The sequence below is a fragment of the Trachurus trachurus genome, assembly GCF_905171665.1.
Source record: "Trachurus trachurus genome assembly, chromosome: 2".
In the NCBI taxonomy this organism is placed as follows: Eukaryota; Metazoa; Chordata; class Actinopteri; order Carangiformes; family Carangidae; genus Trachurus; species Trachurus trachurus.
Genome location: NC_139914.1, coordinates 12,487,285 through 12,506,708, shown reverse-complemented (window position 1 = coordinate 12,506,708; position 19,424 = coordinate 12,487,285). Strand labels below are relative to the sequence as shown.

The window sequence follows — 19,424 nt, the reverse complement described above, 5'->3', positions numbered from 1 at the left end:
GATAATTAAATGTTGTTTTTGCTTTAAACTTTGTCCCATTCCACTTAACTTTGTTGTTTCACAGTTGCAGGATTTAAATGAGATTATTGATGAACTGATTTTAGACCATTCTTTTCTATATGTTTAGGGGTAAAACTTCCTCCTTCCTCCTTTTTTTCTTTTTTTAAAACAAAGCAAACGCCCTTATGTGAGGACAAACCTGCCACTTGTGGTGCATCATTTCTCATTTCTCATGTAAAAAAACATCATTAATTGAAATGTCCCTCCACAGTTTGGGTAAATTATTTCAAGTGCAATTGCTCCCTTCACTTTAAAATGTATTTTTGCTGTACAATGCATTTTGGAAACACTGAAAAGGCATCAGGAGTGTTGTTGTGACGACGCGGGGCCTCGGAGCGCTCTTCACTGTGATTATGGGTGCGAGGGTGATTCAGACCAACACGGTCGGCCGCACACGAGTGCCATTAATCACAGTGATGAATGTCCTCGGTGCTGAGGGGGGCGACTCGTGTCCACTCACTGTCGGGACTTCTTTCATTTCCACAGCCGATATTAGCAAAAAGAAAAACAGAAGGAAACCACGGCCACGAGAGTTGGTGCACTGCAAAAACTCTGCATCTTTCCAAGAATATTTGTCTTATTTCTTGTCAAAATGTCTCATTTCTAGTCAAAACTAATCTCTTTCCACTTAAAATAAGACTCATCACATAAAAATTAACTTGTTTTTAGATCATTTTCACTTGTTTCAAACAAATTTTCACTTGAAATAAGTAGAAAAATCTGCCAGTGAAAGTAAGTTTTTTGTGCTTGTAATAAGGAAGAAAAACTTGCTCCACTGTCAGATTTTTCTACTTATTCCAAGTGAAAATATCCTTGAAAGAAGTAAAAAGTGTCTAAAACAAGCTGCTTTTAATATGATGAGTCTTATTTTAAGTAGAATGAGATTTATTTTGACTAGAATTAAGACAAATATTCTTGGTAAGATTTTGAATTTTTGCAGTGTATGAACTCTGGTGATAATCCCCCCCTAACATACACTAGGCTAGCAATCCGTCGCCATGCCAACGTCTTTGGTATCCTTGGATACGGCTACACTCTCATAATTCATTTAAAGATGAAACACGGAGCTCTTTGCATCTGGCAGCAGCAGCAGCAGCAGCAGCAGCAGCAGCTGATGCAACGCCATCCCATCCCTATGTCTATCTGTTCTGAGATCAGCTTCTGTTGCTTCGTACCATCAGAGTCCAGTTTAAAGTATCAGTGTGTGGAGTCATGGTCGGTGTCTCTGTTGGGGTTTGTACTGTGAATTTCACTTGATTTTCCTCCGGGGTGGGGTGGATATTGTGAATGTGGGGTTAATAAAACAAAGCTTGTTGTATTTTTTGGCTGTTTTAATATTAAAGAACAATGAAGGAGCTATATTTACTTCTTGTTTTGTGTCTTCAAACTGAAAAACAGCCTTTTTTCCACCTCAAAGCCTACTTAAAACATGGCTACAGCCCATTCTTAACATCATATATACAGACTGAGCGTGTTGTAATTGATGATTGATATATATAACATATTTTCTAGATTTGTATCTTCTAATACATTGATCTCCCAGACTTCTCAATATCTGGATGGAAACGTATTGTGTTTGATGCACAATAATAAACTCCAAACTGTTTTCCAATTCTCATTCAAAGACATAGCCCAGAAATAACAAGTACAAAGTACTGTTTCATTTTTAGTTATGTTTATCTAAACTGATTTCTATATATTTTACAATTGAAGAAGAGTCTTTAACTTATTTTCTCTGTAACCTCCTATTCAGTCTTACATGGGAAGATATTTTCAGATCGTATTTTAAGCAATAACAAAGGGATGTTTATTATGTATGATAACATACCCAACTAGATAGAAAATGTGCAAAACAAACGCAAAGATATGTTCAATACCTGTTGTTGTGATCCTGTAAAAAATGAGGGACAAGTTTATGCACATAGTAAACAAAGAAACACACAGATATCTGGAAAGGATTCTGCCATATTGTAAATGTGCAAGACTGCTGTACCTCAACAGGTACACAAATTGGCCTGAGGGTGGCAGTAGAGGAGCTTGGCAAACTTGTCATGATGGATGAAGGTTTTCTTGTCCTGTGTACACACACACATGAAACTCAATGATCTTTCCTCTCACTTCTCCTGCCACAAAGGAGTTAATGACTGTGAAAGTGTGACTGAGGTAATTATTAATAAGAATTAAACACACTGTGTACACTCTGACACACTGACGTGGCCTCTTTATCTTTATTGTGTATGTAAAGAAGACAAGAGGATTAAGTTATATGACTTGGATGAGTACCGGTAATGTGTTTTTGAGTTTCGCTGCATACTAAAAACTGTATTTAATTGAAGTAAATTGTCTTCAGTGTAGCTGATATTTCACATATAAATCTGAGACAAACTAATACAGTTTATACACCACCAAGTGAAAATGCAAGGTGCAACAACAAGGACATGCAAGAGTCATCAGATCTGAGGAAAGGAGTGTTTATTCTTCTGTTTTTTTCATGGAGCTTCCTCTCATGATTCATACAAGGAATGCTCAAAAACTGGTTATCATGTTCATGTCATGTGACTCGATTGAATTGATCCTCTAAGGTTGAGAAATAAAGGGGGGTGGACATGTACTGACTCTGCCTGTAGCTGGGCGGTTCCTACTGGATGACTCTAAGAGGGGGAATAGAGAAACTAAAAGTTGAAACAGTTGGGTGTCTCTCTAGTCACACCTGAAACAAGTATTAGCCTGTTGGTTCTGTTGTTGAATGTCTCACTGAAGTTGGAAACTTGATGCAGTTCATTTCATCAAAGAAAAGGTATGTACAAACACTTTTTTGTTTCTTTTTACTGTGCTTTATTGCCTTTCAGTATCACAAGTGTTTCTGCTGTAGTCTACTATTAAAGGAGAGTGAAGTATTCAGATTATTAACCAAGTAGAATTCAGTACAAAAATACATTACATGCAAAAGTTCTGCATTGAAAAAGGTCAACATAGCCTATAAATAACCACAGTAGATCACCTCAGGTTTTCCCACCACTGACCTCTAAGGTTGTAAAGGCCGTTTCATGTAGGCCGACTAAGCCATAACTAATGCAGTAAAATGTGTATTAAGCCCTGCAGTTTGCCTCCTTTTGTTATGTGTGTGACGTTTCTGAAATGTTGTAGGCTACCTCATTGAATTTGTAGAAAACATGAGTCATGCCTCAGGTGATGTTTACAGAAAAACTGGTGCTAAGGGTAGGAGTATGGCAGACAAGTGTTATCTTTTCTTTCAATGCGGGCACACACACATGAAACTCATTGATCGGTTATCTTTACTGCCATGAGGTAATGACTCACACAGTGAATCATATCATATCATATCGTCATGTGTCATGTGTATGTAGGCTAAAGAAGAATTTAAAAATACAGGAGACACAAATATCTAAAAAAAAAAAAAAAAAAAGATATCCAAAAATGCCTCCATCCCCTCTGTTTGTCCCTATTTTAAGTGGAGACATTTTTCTCTGTGTGTAATTTAATACCGATATTGATAAGAGAACAATATAATTTGTGTTAGTCACTTAGGGCCTTAATCAGCTGGTGCAGAAAGATGACTGCAACTGCAACCGCAACACCCTCCCCGGAAATGTGTATTTTTTGCCCTGTGATTTGTCTTCAGGCAGCAGACCCTAAGTTTTGTTTTAAAGACAAGGGGGAAAAAAGCGGGCTTAAATCATCCAAAAGAAGTTCGACCTTCTTCTGTGGACAGCTGTGATTAATCTCAAGAGAAATCAGTCGGATCAGGGGAGGACTCGTCCCATTCATTGCCTGCAAGTCAAAGCTCAGTGAGGTATTTTACTTCACAACTAGTTAAAAGGAAGGATCAGTCGACAGAGGAAGAGTAGGTATACTCGAGAAAGTTCAACAGCTGGATGTCTGTCGATTTATTGATTGGTCCTCTTCCATGGAAGTTGGGGATTGCTTTTAGTTCTTTTTGACGCAGTTTTTTTCATCATGGAAAAGGTAGGCTATGTATTTCTTTTGACTGTGCCTTATCGAACTTTATTATTATTATTACAGGTGTAACAAAACAGTCTTAGGTTGTACTGTTCAAAGGCGCCCTATATTTTGTATTCAAACATATACTCAAGCAACTCCACAGCACAAAAATAGGAATGCAAAACATGCAAAAGTTAAAGGAAAGATCGTTTCATGGATGATGAGAGTCCCTGTAAAATTAATTTATGAACATGTAGGCTATGATGAAAATAAAACCACTTCCCGTTCACACACCCCTGCAAACTCTGTGACAGTGTGCAAGGAAGTGAAGCCATACCCCCCCAAAGATGTTACTGTAATGACTGACGCTTGACTGTGAATCATAATAAACATCCAAAACAAAGGCAGAAAACAGAAATCATTACTCCAAATCTCTCCCAATTAAAAAAATAAATAAATAAAATAGAAATTTAAGACAGTGATATACATGGACACCCTCTGCCTTAATGAAAAGCACCATGTTTTTAGTTCACAGTACATATCTAGCCCAAATAATCATATAATCATCAGAATTTCTCTGTACAGTCAGTCAGGGAGGATATGATCCCATGAGATTCAAAGGATTAAAGTTGGAGTTTTCATTTCCTAGGGAGGACCATGGCGCTCTTTTCCTCAAAACCCAAATACTGTAAGTCTCATCCATTCAGTATAGTCATACACACAGGCTAATTGTTGGGCCGTTTGGTCAATATGAAGCTATAACAGTTTGACTTTTCATGGTGAATCATCAAAAATGACAGCACAGCCACAGCGTTGTTCATGTCGCCACAAAAAGTGAGTTATTATTCCTAACAAGAAGCAGAAGAGGATATAAAATAAAAAAAAGTAGGGTGTTCGCACATCCGGTGGACTTCCCCACTACAGTTTTCATTATGAAACTGAACCATCCTGCCATTTACGTCATTTGTCACCTAGTGGACTTAAGCTGTCTCAAATTCCCAGGCTTTTTTTTTTTATAAAGAGTCGGCTAAAAAGCAGAGCAGACTGATTAAACTTTACCGTTTTGATTTAATTAGCAGGAGTTTCCAGGCTCGGACACATCCATCTAATGATCTTTTCTAGAATATTTGTATTTTACATAACTTATCCGAGATTTGCTGCATTTGTAGCCAAAACATAACAGCAAGCATTTGAATGACAAAGTGTTTTTTACTCTGTTTGTGTACAGGTGAAAGCCAACCATGGAGCTGCCTGAAGGTCTAGATGAGGGAATTGTGCCCACAACAATGTCTAAACATGGAGAACAACCATGGACTGAAGCTCAGAGGTGAGCACCTACACACACATGATACATACAAGTATATTTCAAGGTGCCATCCCCATATGGTTTATTTTGTTGACACTTGAAGTCCAGGCAGGTTTCACACTGAAATCACAGGAGTTGGTATTCTTACATAACATTTGGTCCTTTCACATATTCCAAGGCCTGATTGTTTCTTGCTAAATTATTAGGATTAAAAACCCTGTGTTGTTTTGAAGCTCAGAGCAGCAGCTGGAGAGAACAGCCTCCCCTGTGCCCAGCTATGTGTCCCTGAAGAGCAACAATTCATTGGAGGCACCTTTGGCTCTCCAAAGACACCATTCTGACGCTGAGTGAGCGATCATACTATCTCAGCATCAACAAGGAAGTAATTAGGCTGGAACTTGTTGATTCTTTGTCTCTTGCTAGGATCCAAGAGAAGAGACCAGATTCTCCAGTGCCAAGCTGTGTGTCCATGAAGAGCAACCATTCAATGGAGCCACCATTGGCTCTCCAAAGACACCATTCTGACGCTGAGTGAGTTATCATACTATCTCAGCATCAACAAGGCAGTAATTAGGCTGGAACTATAATTCTTTATTGATTATTTGTCTCTTGTTAGGATTCAACAGAAGAGACCAGATTCTCCGGTGCCAGGCTGTGTGTCCATGAAGAGCAACCATTCAATGGAGGCACCTTTGGCTCTCCAAAAACACCATGTTGACACTGAGTGAGTTATCTTACTATCTTAGCATCAACAGGACAATATTCAGGGTGGGACTACAGTTTTTTTTTTTTTTTTTTTTAGGATCCAGGAGAAGAGAACTGATTCTCCAGTGCCAAGTTATGTATCCTTGAAGAGCAACCATTCAATGGAGGCACCTCTGGCTCTCCAAAGACACTCTGAGTGAGTCACCATACTATCCTATCATTAACAAAGCAGTAATTAGGCTGGAGCTATAATTCTTTATTGATAATTTGTCTCTTGTTAGGATCCAACAGAAGAGACCGGATTCTCCAGTGCCAAGTTGTGTGTCCTTGAAAAGCAACCATTCAATGGAGGCACCTTTGGCTCTCCAAAGACACCCCTCTGAAAACGAGTAAGTCAAAAGGAAAAGGTCTTTGGTTGAATGTAACTGTATGCAAACTGTGGCTAAAATAGACTTTTAGAAAAACCAAACCAAAAACAAAAGTAAGCCACTATGAAATTTAATATAATTTGTGCTGATTGTCTCCACAGACCACAACAGAAGAGTTCAGAAGTTGACAGTGGTCAGCCTGCCTCAGCTCATCCAACAGATGAGGACTCCATATATATGGTGTGTACACATACAAGCACAATTAATGCAATCTGAAACCACCACTCTTGTCCAGGTGTTCCTCATTGCGTCTTCTATAGACATTCATGAAATCATGTGTTGGTCTTCCAGCTGCTTGAGCAGAACATTGTTAGTTTTGTGAAGAAGGAGCTGAAGAGGATGCAGAGGGCCTCCACTTGTTTGGATGACGATGTGATGGCGAGTGAGGAGGAAGAGGAGGATATGAAGAGCTGCAGGGAGGCGTTTCTGACAATCACACTACTCTTCCTCAAGAGAATGAAGCAGGAGGGAATGGCTGCTTCCCTCCAGAGCAGTAAGTGGTGGTTACAGATTCAAAGCTGGAGGTTGAGGGTAAACTCTTAGTAGTAGTTAACTGGGGTTAAAGGGAAAATTGGCCCATTGCCATAATCCCTATAGTCATAGCAGTAGGTTCGTTACCTTTAATTGTTGTTGCAAGCTGTTTTTAGAATGGCGGAGCAGAGCCGTGAGCTGCTCAGAGCTACGCTACAAAGGCTCATGGGATTTCTTGGTTTCCCTCATCAAACTCATCAAATACACAATCCAACAACTCCACAACGCTCTGGTGGACAAGTTGTGACCTGCACATTCACCACGCTATGAGATAATAATGGACTGTACGAGATGGAGTTGTTTTTGAGGCAAATTCAGAGAATGCTTGCTGAAAAACTGCCTCCAATGGGAACACACATTAGCGCTTTTGCATGAATTTCCCTCTAAAACAACTCTGTCTGGTAACGTTGTGTTATTATCTCATAACGTGGTGAATGTGCAGGTCACAACTTGTCCACCAGAGCGTTTTGGAGTTGTTGGATTGTGTATTTGATGATTTTGATGAGGGAAACCAAGAAATCCTATTAGCCTCCGTAGCGTAGCTCTGAGCAGCTTGCGGCTCTGCTCCGCCGTTCTAAAAACAGCTTGCACCGACAATTAAAGGTAACGGACCTACTGCTATGACTATAGGGATTATGGCAATGGGCCAATTTGTCAAAATGTTGAACTATCCCTTTAACTGTAATGGATGGAAATGTTTTTCTTTGTTGATTTTTTTTATTTTATTTTGTTGCTGGCTTATAGCAAATAGTTTTACATTTTACATTTTATATTTATTGTACCATCACCTTACTGATGTTTTTTGTTCATGCAGAATCTCCTGCCACCTCCCGGGTTAAACTCAAATCTAGGTTAAAGGAGAAGTTTCAGTGTTTGTTTGAAGGGACTGGTGAAACGGGAAACCCAACCCCTCTGAACCAGATCTACACAGAGCTCTACATCACAGAAGGAGGGATTGGAGAGGTCAGTGATGAACATGAAGTCACACAGATCGAAACAGCGTCCAGAAAACCAGACAGACCAGAAACAACCATCAAATGTGAAGACATCTTTCACAGATTGCCAGGAAAAGCGCAAACCTGCAGAACAGTGATGACAAAGGGAGTGGCTGGCATTGGGAAAACAGTCTTAACACAGAAGTTCACTCTGGACTGGGCTGAAGACAAAACCAACCAGGACATACACTTCACATTTCCCTTCACCTTCAGAGAGCTGAATGTGCTGAAAGAGAGAAAGTTGAGCTTGGTGGAGCTTCTGCATTACTTCTTTGGTGAGATCAAAGAAGCAGGAATCTGCAGCTTTGATCAGTTCCAGGTCGTCTTCATCTTTGACGGTCTGGACGAGTGTCGACCTCCTCTGGACTTCCACAACACTGAGATCCTGACTGATGTGACAGAGTCCACCTCAGTGGACGTGCTGCTGATCAACCTCATCAGGGGGAAACTGCTTCCCTCTGCTCGCCTCTGGATAACCACACGACCTGCAGCAGCCAATCAGATCCCTCCTCAGTGTGTTGACATGGTAACAGAGGTCAGAGGGTTCACTGACCCACAGAAGGAGGTGTACTTCAAGAAGAGGTTCAGAGATAGGGAACAGGCCAGAGAGATCATCTCCCACATCAAGACATCACGAAGCCTCCACATCATGTGCCACATCCCAGTCTTCTGCTGGATCACTGCTACAGTTCTGGAGGAGCTGTTGAAGACCAGAGAGGGAGGAGAGCTGCCCAAGACCCTGACTGAGATGTACATCCACTTCCTGCTGGTTCAAGCAAAACTGTGGTGCAGTAAGTATGATCTAGGAGCAGGTGCAGATGCCTACTGGAACCCAGGGAGCAGGGAGATGGTTTTGTCTCTGGGAAAACTGGCTTTTGAGCAGCTGCAGAAAGGAAACCTGATCTTCTATGAATCAGACCTGACAGAGTGTGGCATCGATATCACAGCAGCCTCGGTTTACTCGGGAGTGTTCACACAGATCTTTAAAGAGGAGAAGGGCCTGTACCAGGACAAGGTGTTCTGCTTCGTCCATCTGAGCGTTCAGGAGTTTCTGGCTGCTCTTTATGTCTTTTTGACTTTCACCAACTCCGGCATCAACCCGCTGTCTCAAACAAAACCCTGGTGGTCAAACCTCTTAAAGGATACGTCTAAACTGTCTTATGTCTTCAGAGGGGCTGTGGACAAAGCTTTACAGAGTCCCAACGGCCACCTGGACCTGTTCCTCCGCTTCCTCCTGGGTCTGTCATTGGAGACAAACCAACAACTTCTGGGAGGGCTGATGACTAAGAAAGTGTGTAGCTCACCAACCAATCAGGAAACAGTGGAGTACATCAAGAGTGTGCTCAGGAAAGGTCTGTCTACAGAGAGGAGCATCAATCTGTTTCACTGTCTGAATGAGCTGAATGATTTCTCTCTGGTGGAGCAGATCCAGTCCTATCTGAGCTCAGGAAGTCTCCTCACAGCGAGCCTCTCCCCGGCTCAGTGGTCTGCCCTGGTCTTTATCCTGCTGTCTTCAGAGAACGAGCTGGACGTGTTTGACCTGAGGAAATACTCTGCTTCAGAGGAGGGTCTCCTGAGGCTGCTGCCAGTGGTCAAAGCATCAAACAAGTCTCTGTAAGTAATGAGGAAATCAGACAAATTCAATGCATTGATTTCATCCTCTGTGCAATATTCTGCACAAAATTAAATTGCAGAATTAATTTACAGGCTAATTACATGATAATGTCAAGAAATAACATGTAATTGCATCATAATGTCTAGAAATAGCCTAGAAATAACAGTGAATTTCATAGCAATGTCAGGAAATATTGCCCAGAAATATTGATTGATTGTGTAGAAATAGCCCAGAGGTAATTGATTGTAATTGATAATTGGCTACAATCCGGCTTGTTTACGGTTTTATGTTTCGTTCATGAACTTGCACTGTCCCACTTCAAATAAATTGAATTGAATTGAATTGAATTGAAGGACTTGGTGGAGAATAATTCTGGACTTTCCCAAAAAATTCAAAGCAGGAAAAGCATGTGTAATCTTTTGCTTCATGAAAAACATCACATTACTATGAAATTGACTGATTATTTCCTGGCATTATCATGTAAGTAACGGCCTGTAAATGAAAGGGATACTGAAAAAACATATAACATTTAATGATTATTGTATGTTTGTTCAGGTTGAGTGGATGTAACCTGTCTGAGAGAAGTGGGGAAGGTCTGGCGTCAGTTCTCAGCTCCCAGTCCTCCAGTCTCAGAGAGTTGGACCTAACTAACAACAGTCTGAAAGACTCTGGGATGTCATCGCTCTGTGTGGGACTGGAGAATCCACAGTGTCGGCTTGTGAAGCTGAGGTTTGACCATTTTGTCTCATGATATGTGTGACCAGTATGCTATATTGTTTGGGTCATGGTTTGCACACTTTTTTTCTTTTCTATTTTTCATATGCTTTCTTTTATTCTTTTTTCTTGCTTTTAATTGTATGTTTAATGTTTCCAGTTTCATTTTAATATTCTTTTTTATTTTAATTGTATGTTTTTATGTTTTTTCCGTTTCCAATTCTTACTGTGAATGTTTTGTTTTTATGTAAAGCACATTGAGTTGGTATGAAATGTGCTGTATAAATGAAGCTGCCTGGCCTTGTCTTGCCTGTTCATGTTTCCAGGATGAACCAAAACAGCCTCACTGAGCAATGCTGTGAGGGAATAGCTTCAGCACTCAGCAGCGAGTCCTCTTGTCTGACAGACCTGGACCTGAGTTACAACGACCTGCAGGACTCTGGAGTGAAGCTGCTCACAGCTGGCCTGGAAAAACCACACTGCAGATTGGAAAAACTCAGGTCAGGATAAATTACACCTTACATGTTATTAACGACAAGTGGCATGACACTTCTAACTATTTGACTGTTTGGAAATCTTCTTCAGGCTCATTGGCTGTAATCTGTCAGAGAGGAGTCGTGACTTTCTGGGTTCAAGTCTCAGCTCCTCTAACCTGAGAGAGTTGGACCTGAGCTACAATGACCTGCAGGATGAAGGAGTGATGCTCTTCTCTGGGCAGGACAGTAGACTGGAAACCTTGAGGTAACACCCTGATTGAAAACTGTATCCTCACTATAGGTCAATATTGTTTTTAGATCATCTGCCATCCTCAGATTTCTGCTTTGTAGAGGTTGCAAATCTTGTAGTTCTAGCATAGAGAGATTTGGAGACTCGGAGGTGGTTTATCTGTATTGAAGATCAGTAGCTCTGTAAACACTTGAAATATTTTCCTGCCATTTCATTAGGTTGATTCAAACAAGGCTGACTGAAAAATGCTGTCAGGAGTTGTCATCAGTCCTCAGCTCCAAGTTGTCCAGCCTGAGAAACCTGGACCTGAGCAACAACGACCTGCAGGACTCGGGAGGCAAACTGCTCTTTGCTGGACTGGCACATCCAGACTGTGGACTGCAAATCCTCAGGTTAGACACATGCTGTAAAACTCTGGGGATAGCATTAGCTTGTAGTGGTAAAACTGTTTGGTTTGCTTAATGGAGCATTAAGAATAGAAGTAGGGGGAACCAGCTACCTACTAAGCTCACTTGAGTTAATACATTTTGCACCAAACTCTTTCTTGGCTGGTAGCAGTGTATCCAATGTGATATAGTATCAAAATGTTTCTGTCTTTTTGTCAGATTGAATCAAACCAACCTCACGGAGGAAAGCTGCCAGGAGATCTCATCAGTTCTCAGCTCTCAGTCCTCCAGCCTGAAGGAGCTGGACCTCGGCAACAACAGCCTGCAGGACTCAGGATTGAGGACGCTCTGCACTGGATTGCAGAATTCACGCTGCTTTCTGGAAAGTCTCAGGTAAGAGTTTTTGAATTGTGCAGTGTGATACAGCAATTTCTGGAGGTAATATATGATGTCTTGGTTTCTCCCTGTCTGGGAATCCACAAATGTATTATTCATTACATTAGATTGCTGACATAACTTCATTTAATATGGTCTGAACTGCTCACTGTGTTCACTTCACACTATAGTGGGGAATATATGGAAATAATAAAAAGAAGAAACACTTTGTTTACTTTTTGCTTTAGCAGCTCATACTAAACATTGAGATTTATATTTACATTAACACTACTTTTTTGCATTTGCCTACCCTGACCCCGGCTGCTTACCACCACTCTGCCCACTTCTTGGAATCATTCTGAAAAAACCAACCTGGAAATTATTGCATTTTCTTCAAAACAGTTATTCTGGTGTTTTCTCAGTAAAAAATGTCTTTATGTGGTCTGTAAATATGCGGGTCGAAATCCTTCAGGCTGAGCGGCTGTAAGTTGTCAGAGAGAAGCTGTCAAGCTCTGGAATCAGTTCTCAGCTCACCGTCCTCGAGTCTGAGAGAACTGGACCTCAACAACAACAACCTGCAGGACTCGGGAGTCAAACTGCTGTCTGCTGCACTAAAGAGTCCACAATGCTCACTGGAAACTCTGAGGTGACATCTTATTTTAACACAGATATGTTAAAATATCTCCTCTTCCTTTAATTATTGTAAAAGGTTTAGATTAGATTTATATGTGGATAGGTATCTACTAGGTAACAGCTCATTATAGTTTATAATTAAAAATGTAACATTGTGTCTAGGTAGGGGCCTCATATTGATGTATTTATTGCGTGTTAAAGTTGGTCAAATGATACTGTGCAAAACAGTTGACTAATATGTAGATGAAGTTCTTGAGCATTTTACCTAAAACCTGAGAGAAGCTGTGGTGCAGTACATAAAATTAAGTAGTTAAAATTGAATGCTACAACAAACCTATGTAACATGTTGAAGCTTTTTCATCCTAAAATTGAGTTTTTGTGAATTTTTCGTTGAACCTTTAGAAAACTAAAATGTAAACATGTTTCAGGTTGAGTCAAACGAGGCTGACAGAAATATGCTGTCAGGATGTTGCATCAGCTCTAAGCACCAAATCGTCCACTCTGAGAGACCTGGACTTGAGTAACAACGACCTGCAGGACTCAGGAGTGAAGCTTCTGTCTGCTGGACTGAGGAGTCCACACTGTCAACTGGAAACATTCAGGTGAGCAACAGTCAATGTATTCACACCTGTGCTATTCCTATCAGTACAGGTCATGTGTTCGCTGTGAGTCATAGTTTCATGTGTTTTTTTGTGTAGGTTGTCAGGTTGCTTGATCACAGTGGAAGGCTGCACCTCTCTGGCCTCTGCTCTGAGGGTCAACCCCTCCCATCTGAAAGAGCTGGACCTGAGCTACAATCATTTGGGAGACTCAGGAATTAAGCTGCTGTCTGCTGCACGCGATGATGGACAATGGAGGCTGGACACTCTCAGGTATGGAGCAAAAAAATAAAAAGAGAACAAAAAAAATTTCAGTGAAGATTGTCTCCATGTTGATATGACTTCCTCTTCTTCCAGTGTGGACAACGATGATGTTCAATGGTTGAAACCGGGTCTGGCAAAGTGTAAGTGTGTAAACTGAGTGTTTGATCCATTTGTGTGACAGCATTAGTCAGAAGGGATAGTTCAACATTTTTGCACGTTGTTTTGAGATCAGTGGGGCAGAGATGTGAGCTGCTCAGTGAACACAATGGAGGTGAATGGTACAGGTCCCCTGTCCCTCATCAAACTAACAAAATACACAATCCAACAACTCCAAAATGCTCTGTTTGACAAGTTGGGACAAAAAACAACATGCACCGACAATTAAAGGTAATGAACCTACTGCTATGACTATAGGGATTATGGCAATAGGCGAATTTGCCAAAATGTTGAACTATCCCTTTAAGTCATAATTTGCAGACCTGCTTCTACATTTGTTGTTTTTCTCCATCAGATACCTGTGAACTCACTTTGGACCCAAACACAGCTCACAAAAATGTTCTCCTCACTGAGAATAACAGGAAAGTGATGCTGGCCATAGAGAAGCAGCCGTATCCTGAGCACCCGGACAGATTCGACTGGTGTTACCAGCTGCTGTGCACAACTGGTCTGGCTGGGCGCTGTTACTGGGAGGTGGACCGGGAAGGACCGGTTGATATCGGAGTGACCTACAGAGGGCTCAGACGGAGCGGAGCGCGCGACGGCAGCAGGCTCGGCTGGAACGAGAAGTCGTGGAATTTGGAGTTGACGGAAAAATGTTACTACGCTTGGCACAACAACATCAGGACAGCTCTTATCACCGAACCTTCCCCGGTCTTTAACAGAGTCGGGGTGTTTCTGGACTGGCCCGCTGGCACTTTGTCCTACTATGGTGTCTCGTCAGACACACCAGTGCACCTCTACACATTCTACTGTGCATTCACTGAACCTCTCTACCCTGGATTTGGGTTCTTGTCACTGGAGTCATCAGTATCCCTTCGTTAGAAAACTGTTGGAAAAGATTTGAATGTGTCAGCAAAGGGAAAAGTAATATCAGCACTCAATAATTTCTAGCCTAATTTAAATTCAGTAATCCCTATAGTTTTAGGGGTTTGATTGTCGGTGCAAGCTATTTTTAGAACGGCGGAACAGAGCAGTGAGTTGTTTTCGAGGTAAATTCATGCAAAACCACTGATCCCGTCAGGGGCAGTTTTTCATAAGGTTCCATTATTATCTCATAGCGTGGTGAATGTGCAGGTCACAACTTGTCCACAAGAGCGTTTTGGAGTTGTTTAATTGTGTATTTGATGAGTTTGAAATCCCATTAGCCACCGTAGCGTAGCTCTGAGCAGCTCGCGGCTCTGCTCCGCCGCTCTAAAAATAGCTTGCACCGACAATTGAAGGTAATGAACCTACTGCTATGACTATAGGGATTGTGGCAATATGAGCCAATTTGCCAAAATGTCGAACTATCCCTTTAAGCTTTGTTTTATTGTAGACAAAAACAAATTTTAAGAGGTGGCACAATAGTGCAGGACAATATCAAGGAGATTTTAAGAACTGCCAGCAACTCCCAGTGCTATTCCCCTCACTATGATGCAAAAAATCCATGTTCTCATGCAAGTAAAGTTTGTCTTTTCACATCCAAACCTTTAACGTACATGTTAATATTACAGAGAGCTCAGTTGAAAGGAGGGATGTCCTCATGATGTTCTTTTGCTTTTTTAATACAGTGTCTTTAAACTAAATCTAACACTCGTTTTTCTAACCGAATACTATTTTTTTTACTCCACAACAAACTAAGGCAACAGGTATATGTCTTTCAATATAATAAAATAAGTATAAAATAATTCTGCAACATAAATCTCATGTTTTCTGCAATGGTTTCTTTCCCATAGCATAACTGCTCTTCTCAGCTGTTCTTTCATGTTGATAACCTCTATCTGTAAACTAAGCTCCCCCTTGGGGACATAAAAGCTTCACTATTCCCTGAATTATTAATAGAAAAAATGAATATTAATATCATGAAACATAATATTTACAAAGTGTTTATTCACATAATCTGGTTTTACATAATTCCAATTTCTATAAACAACATGCAGTAAAGTGAAAAAGAAAAATGATGAGGCAGCATTTTCACATCATCTGGTTTGTCATCAATGACTGTGTTCACAGTTAGGCAGGTCAAGTGAGGTCAAATCAATGTAAACAGGGTGAGATTTTCAAGTGAAAAGGAGGAAACTCGGTTGATTCATCAGAAACGGTCCTTGCTGCTGTTGGCTGCTACGGTAACGGTCCTGCAGATGGGACGGGCAGCGGTTTGGTAGTTGAGGTGAATCACCAGGGAGCAGAAGCGACCGACGTCCACGAAGTCGCAGCAGATGATGTTGACCCCGCCCCCCTCGGGCCCCGGCCGCTGCTGGCTCACCCAGCCCAGCAGCAGAGACAGAGCCCTCACAGTCATCTTCCTCATGGTCTGGAGGGGGTGGAGCAGGACGTACGGGGCGTCCTCCGTCAGGTTCAGGCCACTCACGTAAAAACCAGCTGCAGAGGAAAACAAAAAATCTCGAATTCAAGACTTTTTCTTGTATTATAAAAATTGTCAAAGTGTAGTTTATTTTTATTTCTCCTCCTACCGCCTACCTGGTCTTCCACTTTGTTTCTGCTCCTCCAGATAGGCGATCACCTTCTTAGGATCTGGGCTGTCAGCATACCTGTACACAGAGCACATTATTTGATTTAAAGGGATAGTAGCATTTTTTTTAAAGTGGGGTTGTATGATCTACAAATAGCCCCTAAGTACTTTAATTGCAGTAGAAGACTCTCTGCACTCCTCCCGTTAGCAACGCCAGCCCATAATAGCCCTGCCCAGAGATTTACAACATACAGTGTTGTGAACAGACCCAAAGAAACGGCCTATTTTCACGGCCTAAAAGAGGTTTTACCTGAAAGTAAAATACACAGTTCCATTGTTCGCTATAATATAATTTTTTCCAGCCCTTCAAAGTGCAGGAAAAACACAGTTTTTATTTGGACCTAACCAACTGCTGATCGGCGCGCGCTAACCCTGGGCGGAGGGATACGTGAGTTGGTTAGATCCAAATAAAAACTTCAAACGGCACTTTGAGGGGCTGGAAAAAATTATATTATAGTGAACAATGGAACTGTGCATTTTTTTCAGGTAAAACCTCTTTTAGGCCGTGAAAATAGGTCGTTTCTTTGGGTCCATTCACATCACTGTATGTTGTAAATCTCTGGGCAGGGCTATTATGGGCTGGCGTTGCTAACAGGAGGAGTGCAGAGAGTCTTCTACTGCAATTAAAGTACTTAGGGGCTATTTGTAGATCATACAACCCCACTTTTAAAAAAAAAATGCTACTATCCCTTTAAATGTGAATATCTGGCTGTGTTGCAGAAGTTATAGACGCCTAAATAGGCCGATGTCGGCAGGTGGAGTAAGCTGACAGTGTGTGATAACACTGAGCTTCTGCTTGAATTACACATAAACACATAGCAATTAATTAAAACACGGTGTGAAACGTATTCAGATCTAATATTAGACATATTAGAGACACGAGGTTGAGCAGCACCACTGTATGTTTTACCTGTAAGGGACTTGGGGCCACAGCTCAGGATGCTGCAGCACCATCTGCTGGTTTCCATAGGAAACAATGACCTGCTGACCTCTGGACCAGCAGGAACGCAGAGTGGGAGTGTCCTGCCCACACATGCACATTTGAGTTAATAGTGATAATTTTATTTCTATAGCACCCTCTCATGTTGCATAAAAAACGATAATTAAAAAAAACATTGGCCTGTAAAAAAGAAGGTAGAATAATAGGAATAAAATTAAACTGATGTGTTTTTTTTGCACCTGTGAGGAGCAGAGTTTCTCTCTAAACAGTGTGATGATGTACTCCACCAGCCAGAAGTGATCTTCATCAGTCAGTGATTCAAAATGTGAGCAGGAAATGATCACAATCTCTTTGGTATGAGCGTCCAGCCAGGTGGCCATTTCGTCCAAGGCCTCCTGTGTGCAGACAAATACAGCTGTTTTAGCAATTTGAATAAGATCACATCATATTCATGGTGATCTAATTCATGCACCTTGACAGTCATCAGCGTGTAGATGCCGTGGGCGAAGAATAATCTGCTGCCTCCAGCCGGTTTCCTGGCGACTCGCAGGTCCAAGAACCGAATCCCGAGATCACACTGATCACTGAGGGCTGATTGCTGCAAACACACACACAGTACAGCTGCAGTTACCCTATCAAATAATGTCATTTGCATCCATTTATCATGTGTTACTCTTATGCATTGTCTATATAAACTTTGCTAAACTGCTTTCTGAGGCTTCTCCCAGCCTCTATTGGGCCTCTATTGTTTGTGGCACTGGCCCTTTACCTGTGTGGTGGCCCAGCGGGACACACATGGCCGGGCCCAGCAGGGAAGCAGCTTGTCTATGACTCTGAGGAGACAGGGCTCTGACTTCAGCACAGGAGAGGACACATCCAGACAGAAGGACATGCTGTCATGGCTCCCTGCGGACAGAAGACACACATGTCCAAATATTTATGGCCACACAGTTTGAATTTTATTATTGAGAAGTTGATAATGGAAGGAAAAAAAGATATTAACACGCTTTTAAAGGTAAGTTACTCCTCTTTATCATTATATGATATCAGTTTGTCTTACCGGGGATGGCCAGGTCCCACAGCGGGACGTCCAGCAGCTTCCCCGGCAGACTGGACATCCAGTCCGGGTTCCCTCCGAGCTGCTGCCGCTGTTCGTCCTCCATGTTCCTCACAGTCACATATGTCGCTGTATTTCCTCTTACTTCGTCATGCTACAGTGGTTTAACACGCTCCGTTTCCTTGTTTTGAACTCAAAACAGCGTTTGTTTACAAAGTCTTCCGGGTTTACGATTGTCATGTGACACGTCTTCTTTTTCCCCCTTTTTCAGTGATCAAGATAGCAGCAGCATTCAGCCAGCTGTCATATTAAATGCGGTTGAATGCTGCCACCTTGTCGTCAAAGTGAGTTACTACAACACTGGACATTTCTTACTGGACTGGTACAGACTAGTTTTTGTTTTTATTCAGTCACCAGAGATGGCAAAATTACCCAGATTCTTTACTTGAGTAGAAGTATTATTACAGTAAAAGTAATAGCCTAAGCATTTCTATTGCACGATTCACTGCAAAGCATCTGGAAATTAAAAAATAAAAAATAAAAAAATATTAAAATTAAAGGTGTACAGAAAAGAAAATTGAATTTAAGCCCACTCTGGGTCATAAAATTAGTGTAATAACTCATCTATCAGACGATGGAGGCCAAACTTTTCTTTGTGCATTAGTCCATTTAAACTTTAAAATGTACACACAAGTCTGGTCTATTGATGCTTTTCCACATTTTATTTCATCACTGTTCAATGATCAGGATCATGTTTTGTAGAAATGTTGATATTATAGTGGGTGTGTGTAGTGTATTGTACGAGGTCTTCTTGAACCATTCTTAGTCTGGCCCCTCACCTGACAACCAGTTGGCCTCAGGTTCACAGGGACACGCAAACCTCTCCACCACGATAAGGTGATGGTTCCCGGAGAGGTAAAAAAAATAGTTTAAAATATATATATATTTGTTATAAAAAATGATATAGTAAAAAATATAGTTTTATAAAAAAAAAAATTCTTATAAAATAAAATATACATAGTAAAAAAATAATATAATTACATATGTACATTATATTCCGGGGTAATGGTAAAGGGGGTAATATGAGGGGTAAATGGGGGAGTTGGGTTAGGGAGGGGGTGAGTCTTGGGGGGTAATATGATGGAGGGTAAAGGGGGGAGGGTGGGGGTTAGAAAGGGGGAGGGGGGGTTGAGGGGAGGAGTTTCTTATTCTTCTACTCCTCCACTCGCCCTCATTCTCTTCCTCTCCTCTTTTTCTCTCCTCTTGTTTTCTTTTCTTTCAGCCTTCTCCCTCCTCTCCTTCTCTTCTCTTTCTTCCCTTTCTCTCCTCTCTTGTTCTTTTCTTTCTCTCTTTTCCCTCTTCTCATTTCTCTCCCTCTCTTCTTTCTCTCTCCTCT

General features: G+C 41.3%; 2 protein-coding genes across 2 annotated transcripts; one reads left to right on the top strand and one right to left on the bottom strand.

Moving 5' to 3' along the window:
• Positions 1-5,264: 5,264 nt before the first annotated feature.
• On the top strand, positions 5,265-14,341 carry LOC310998181 (NACHT, LRR and PYD domains-containing protein 3-like; the record flags this gene model as incomplete). Its single annotated transcript, XM_083988117.1, has 16 exons — positions 5,265-5,350; positions 5,563-5,676; positions 5,946-6,053; positions 6,564-6,642; positions 6,754-6,955; positions 7,808-9,602; positions 10,159-10,332; positions 10,644-10,817; positions 10,903-11,058; positions 11,262-11,435; positions 11,649-11,822; positions 12,277-12,450; positions 12,866-13,039; positions 13,136-13,309; positions 13,394-13,440; positions 13,812-14,341. The coding sequence occupies 16 exons, from the start codon at positions 5,265-5,267 to the stop codon at positions 14,339-14,341; spliced, it is 4,335 nt and encodes a 1,444-aa protein (XP_083844243.1).
• A 1,115-nt stretch (positions 14,342-15,456) lies between these two features.
• Positions 15,457-18,134, bottom strand: LOC310996509 (PI-PLC X domain-containing protein 1; the record flags this gene model as incomplete). The annotated part of the gene is made up of 7 exons (XM_083985930.1): positions 15,457-15,880; positions 15,980-16,050; positions 16,942-17,054; positions 17,211-17,366; positions 17,444-17,569; positions 17,741-17,877; positions 18,032-18,134. The coding sequence occupies 7 exons, from the start codon at positions 18,132-18,134 to the stop codon at positions 15,591-15,593; spliced, it is 996 nt and encodes a 331-aa protein (XP_083842056.1). The 3' UTR covers positions 15,457-15,590.
• Positions 18,135-19,424: the final 1,290 nt, after the last annotated feature.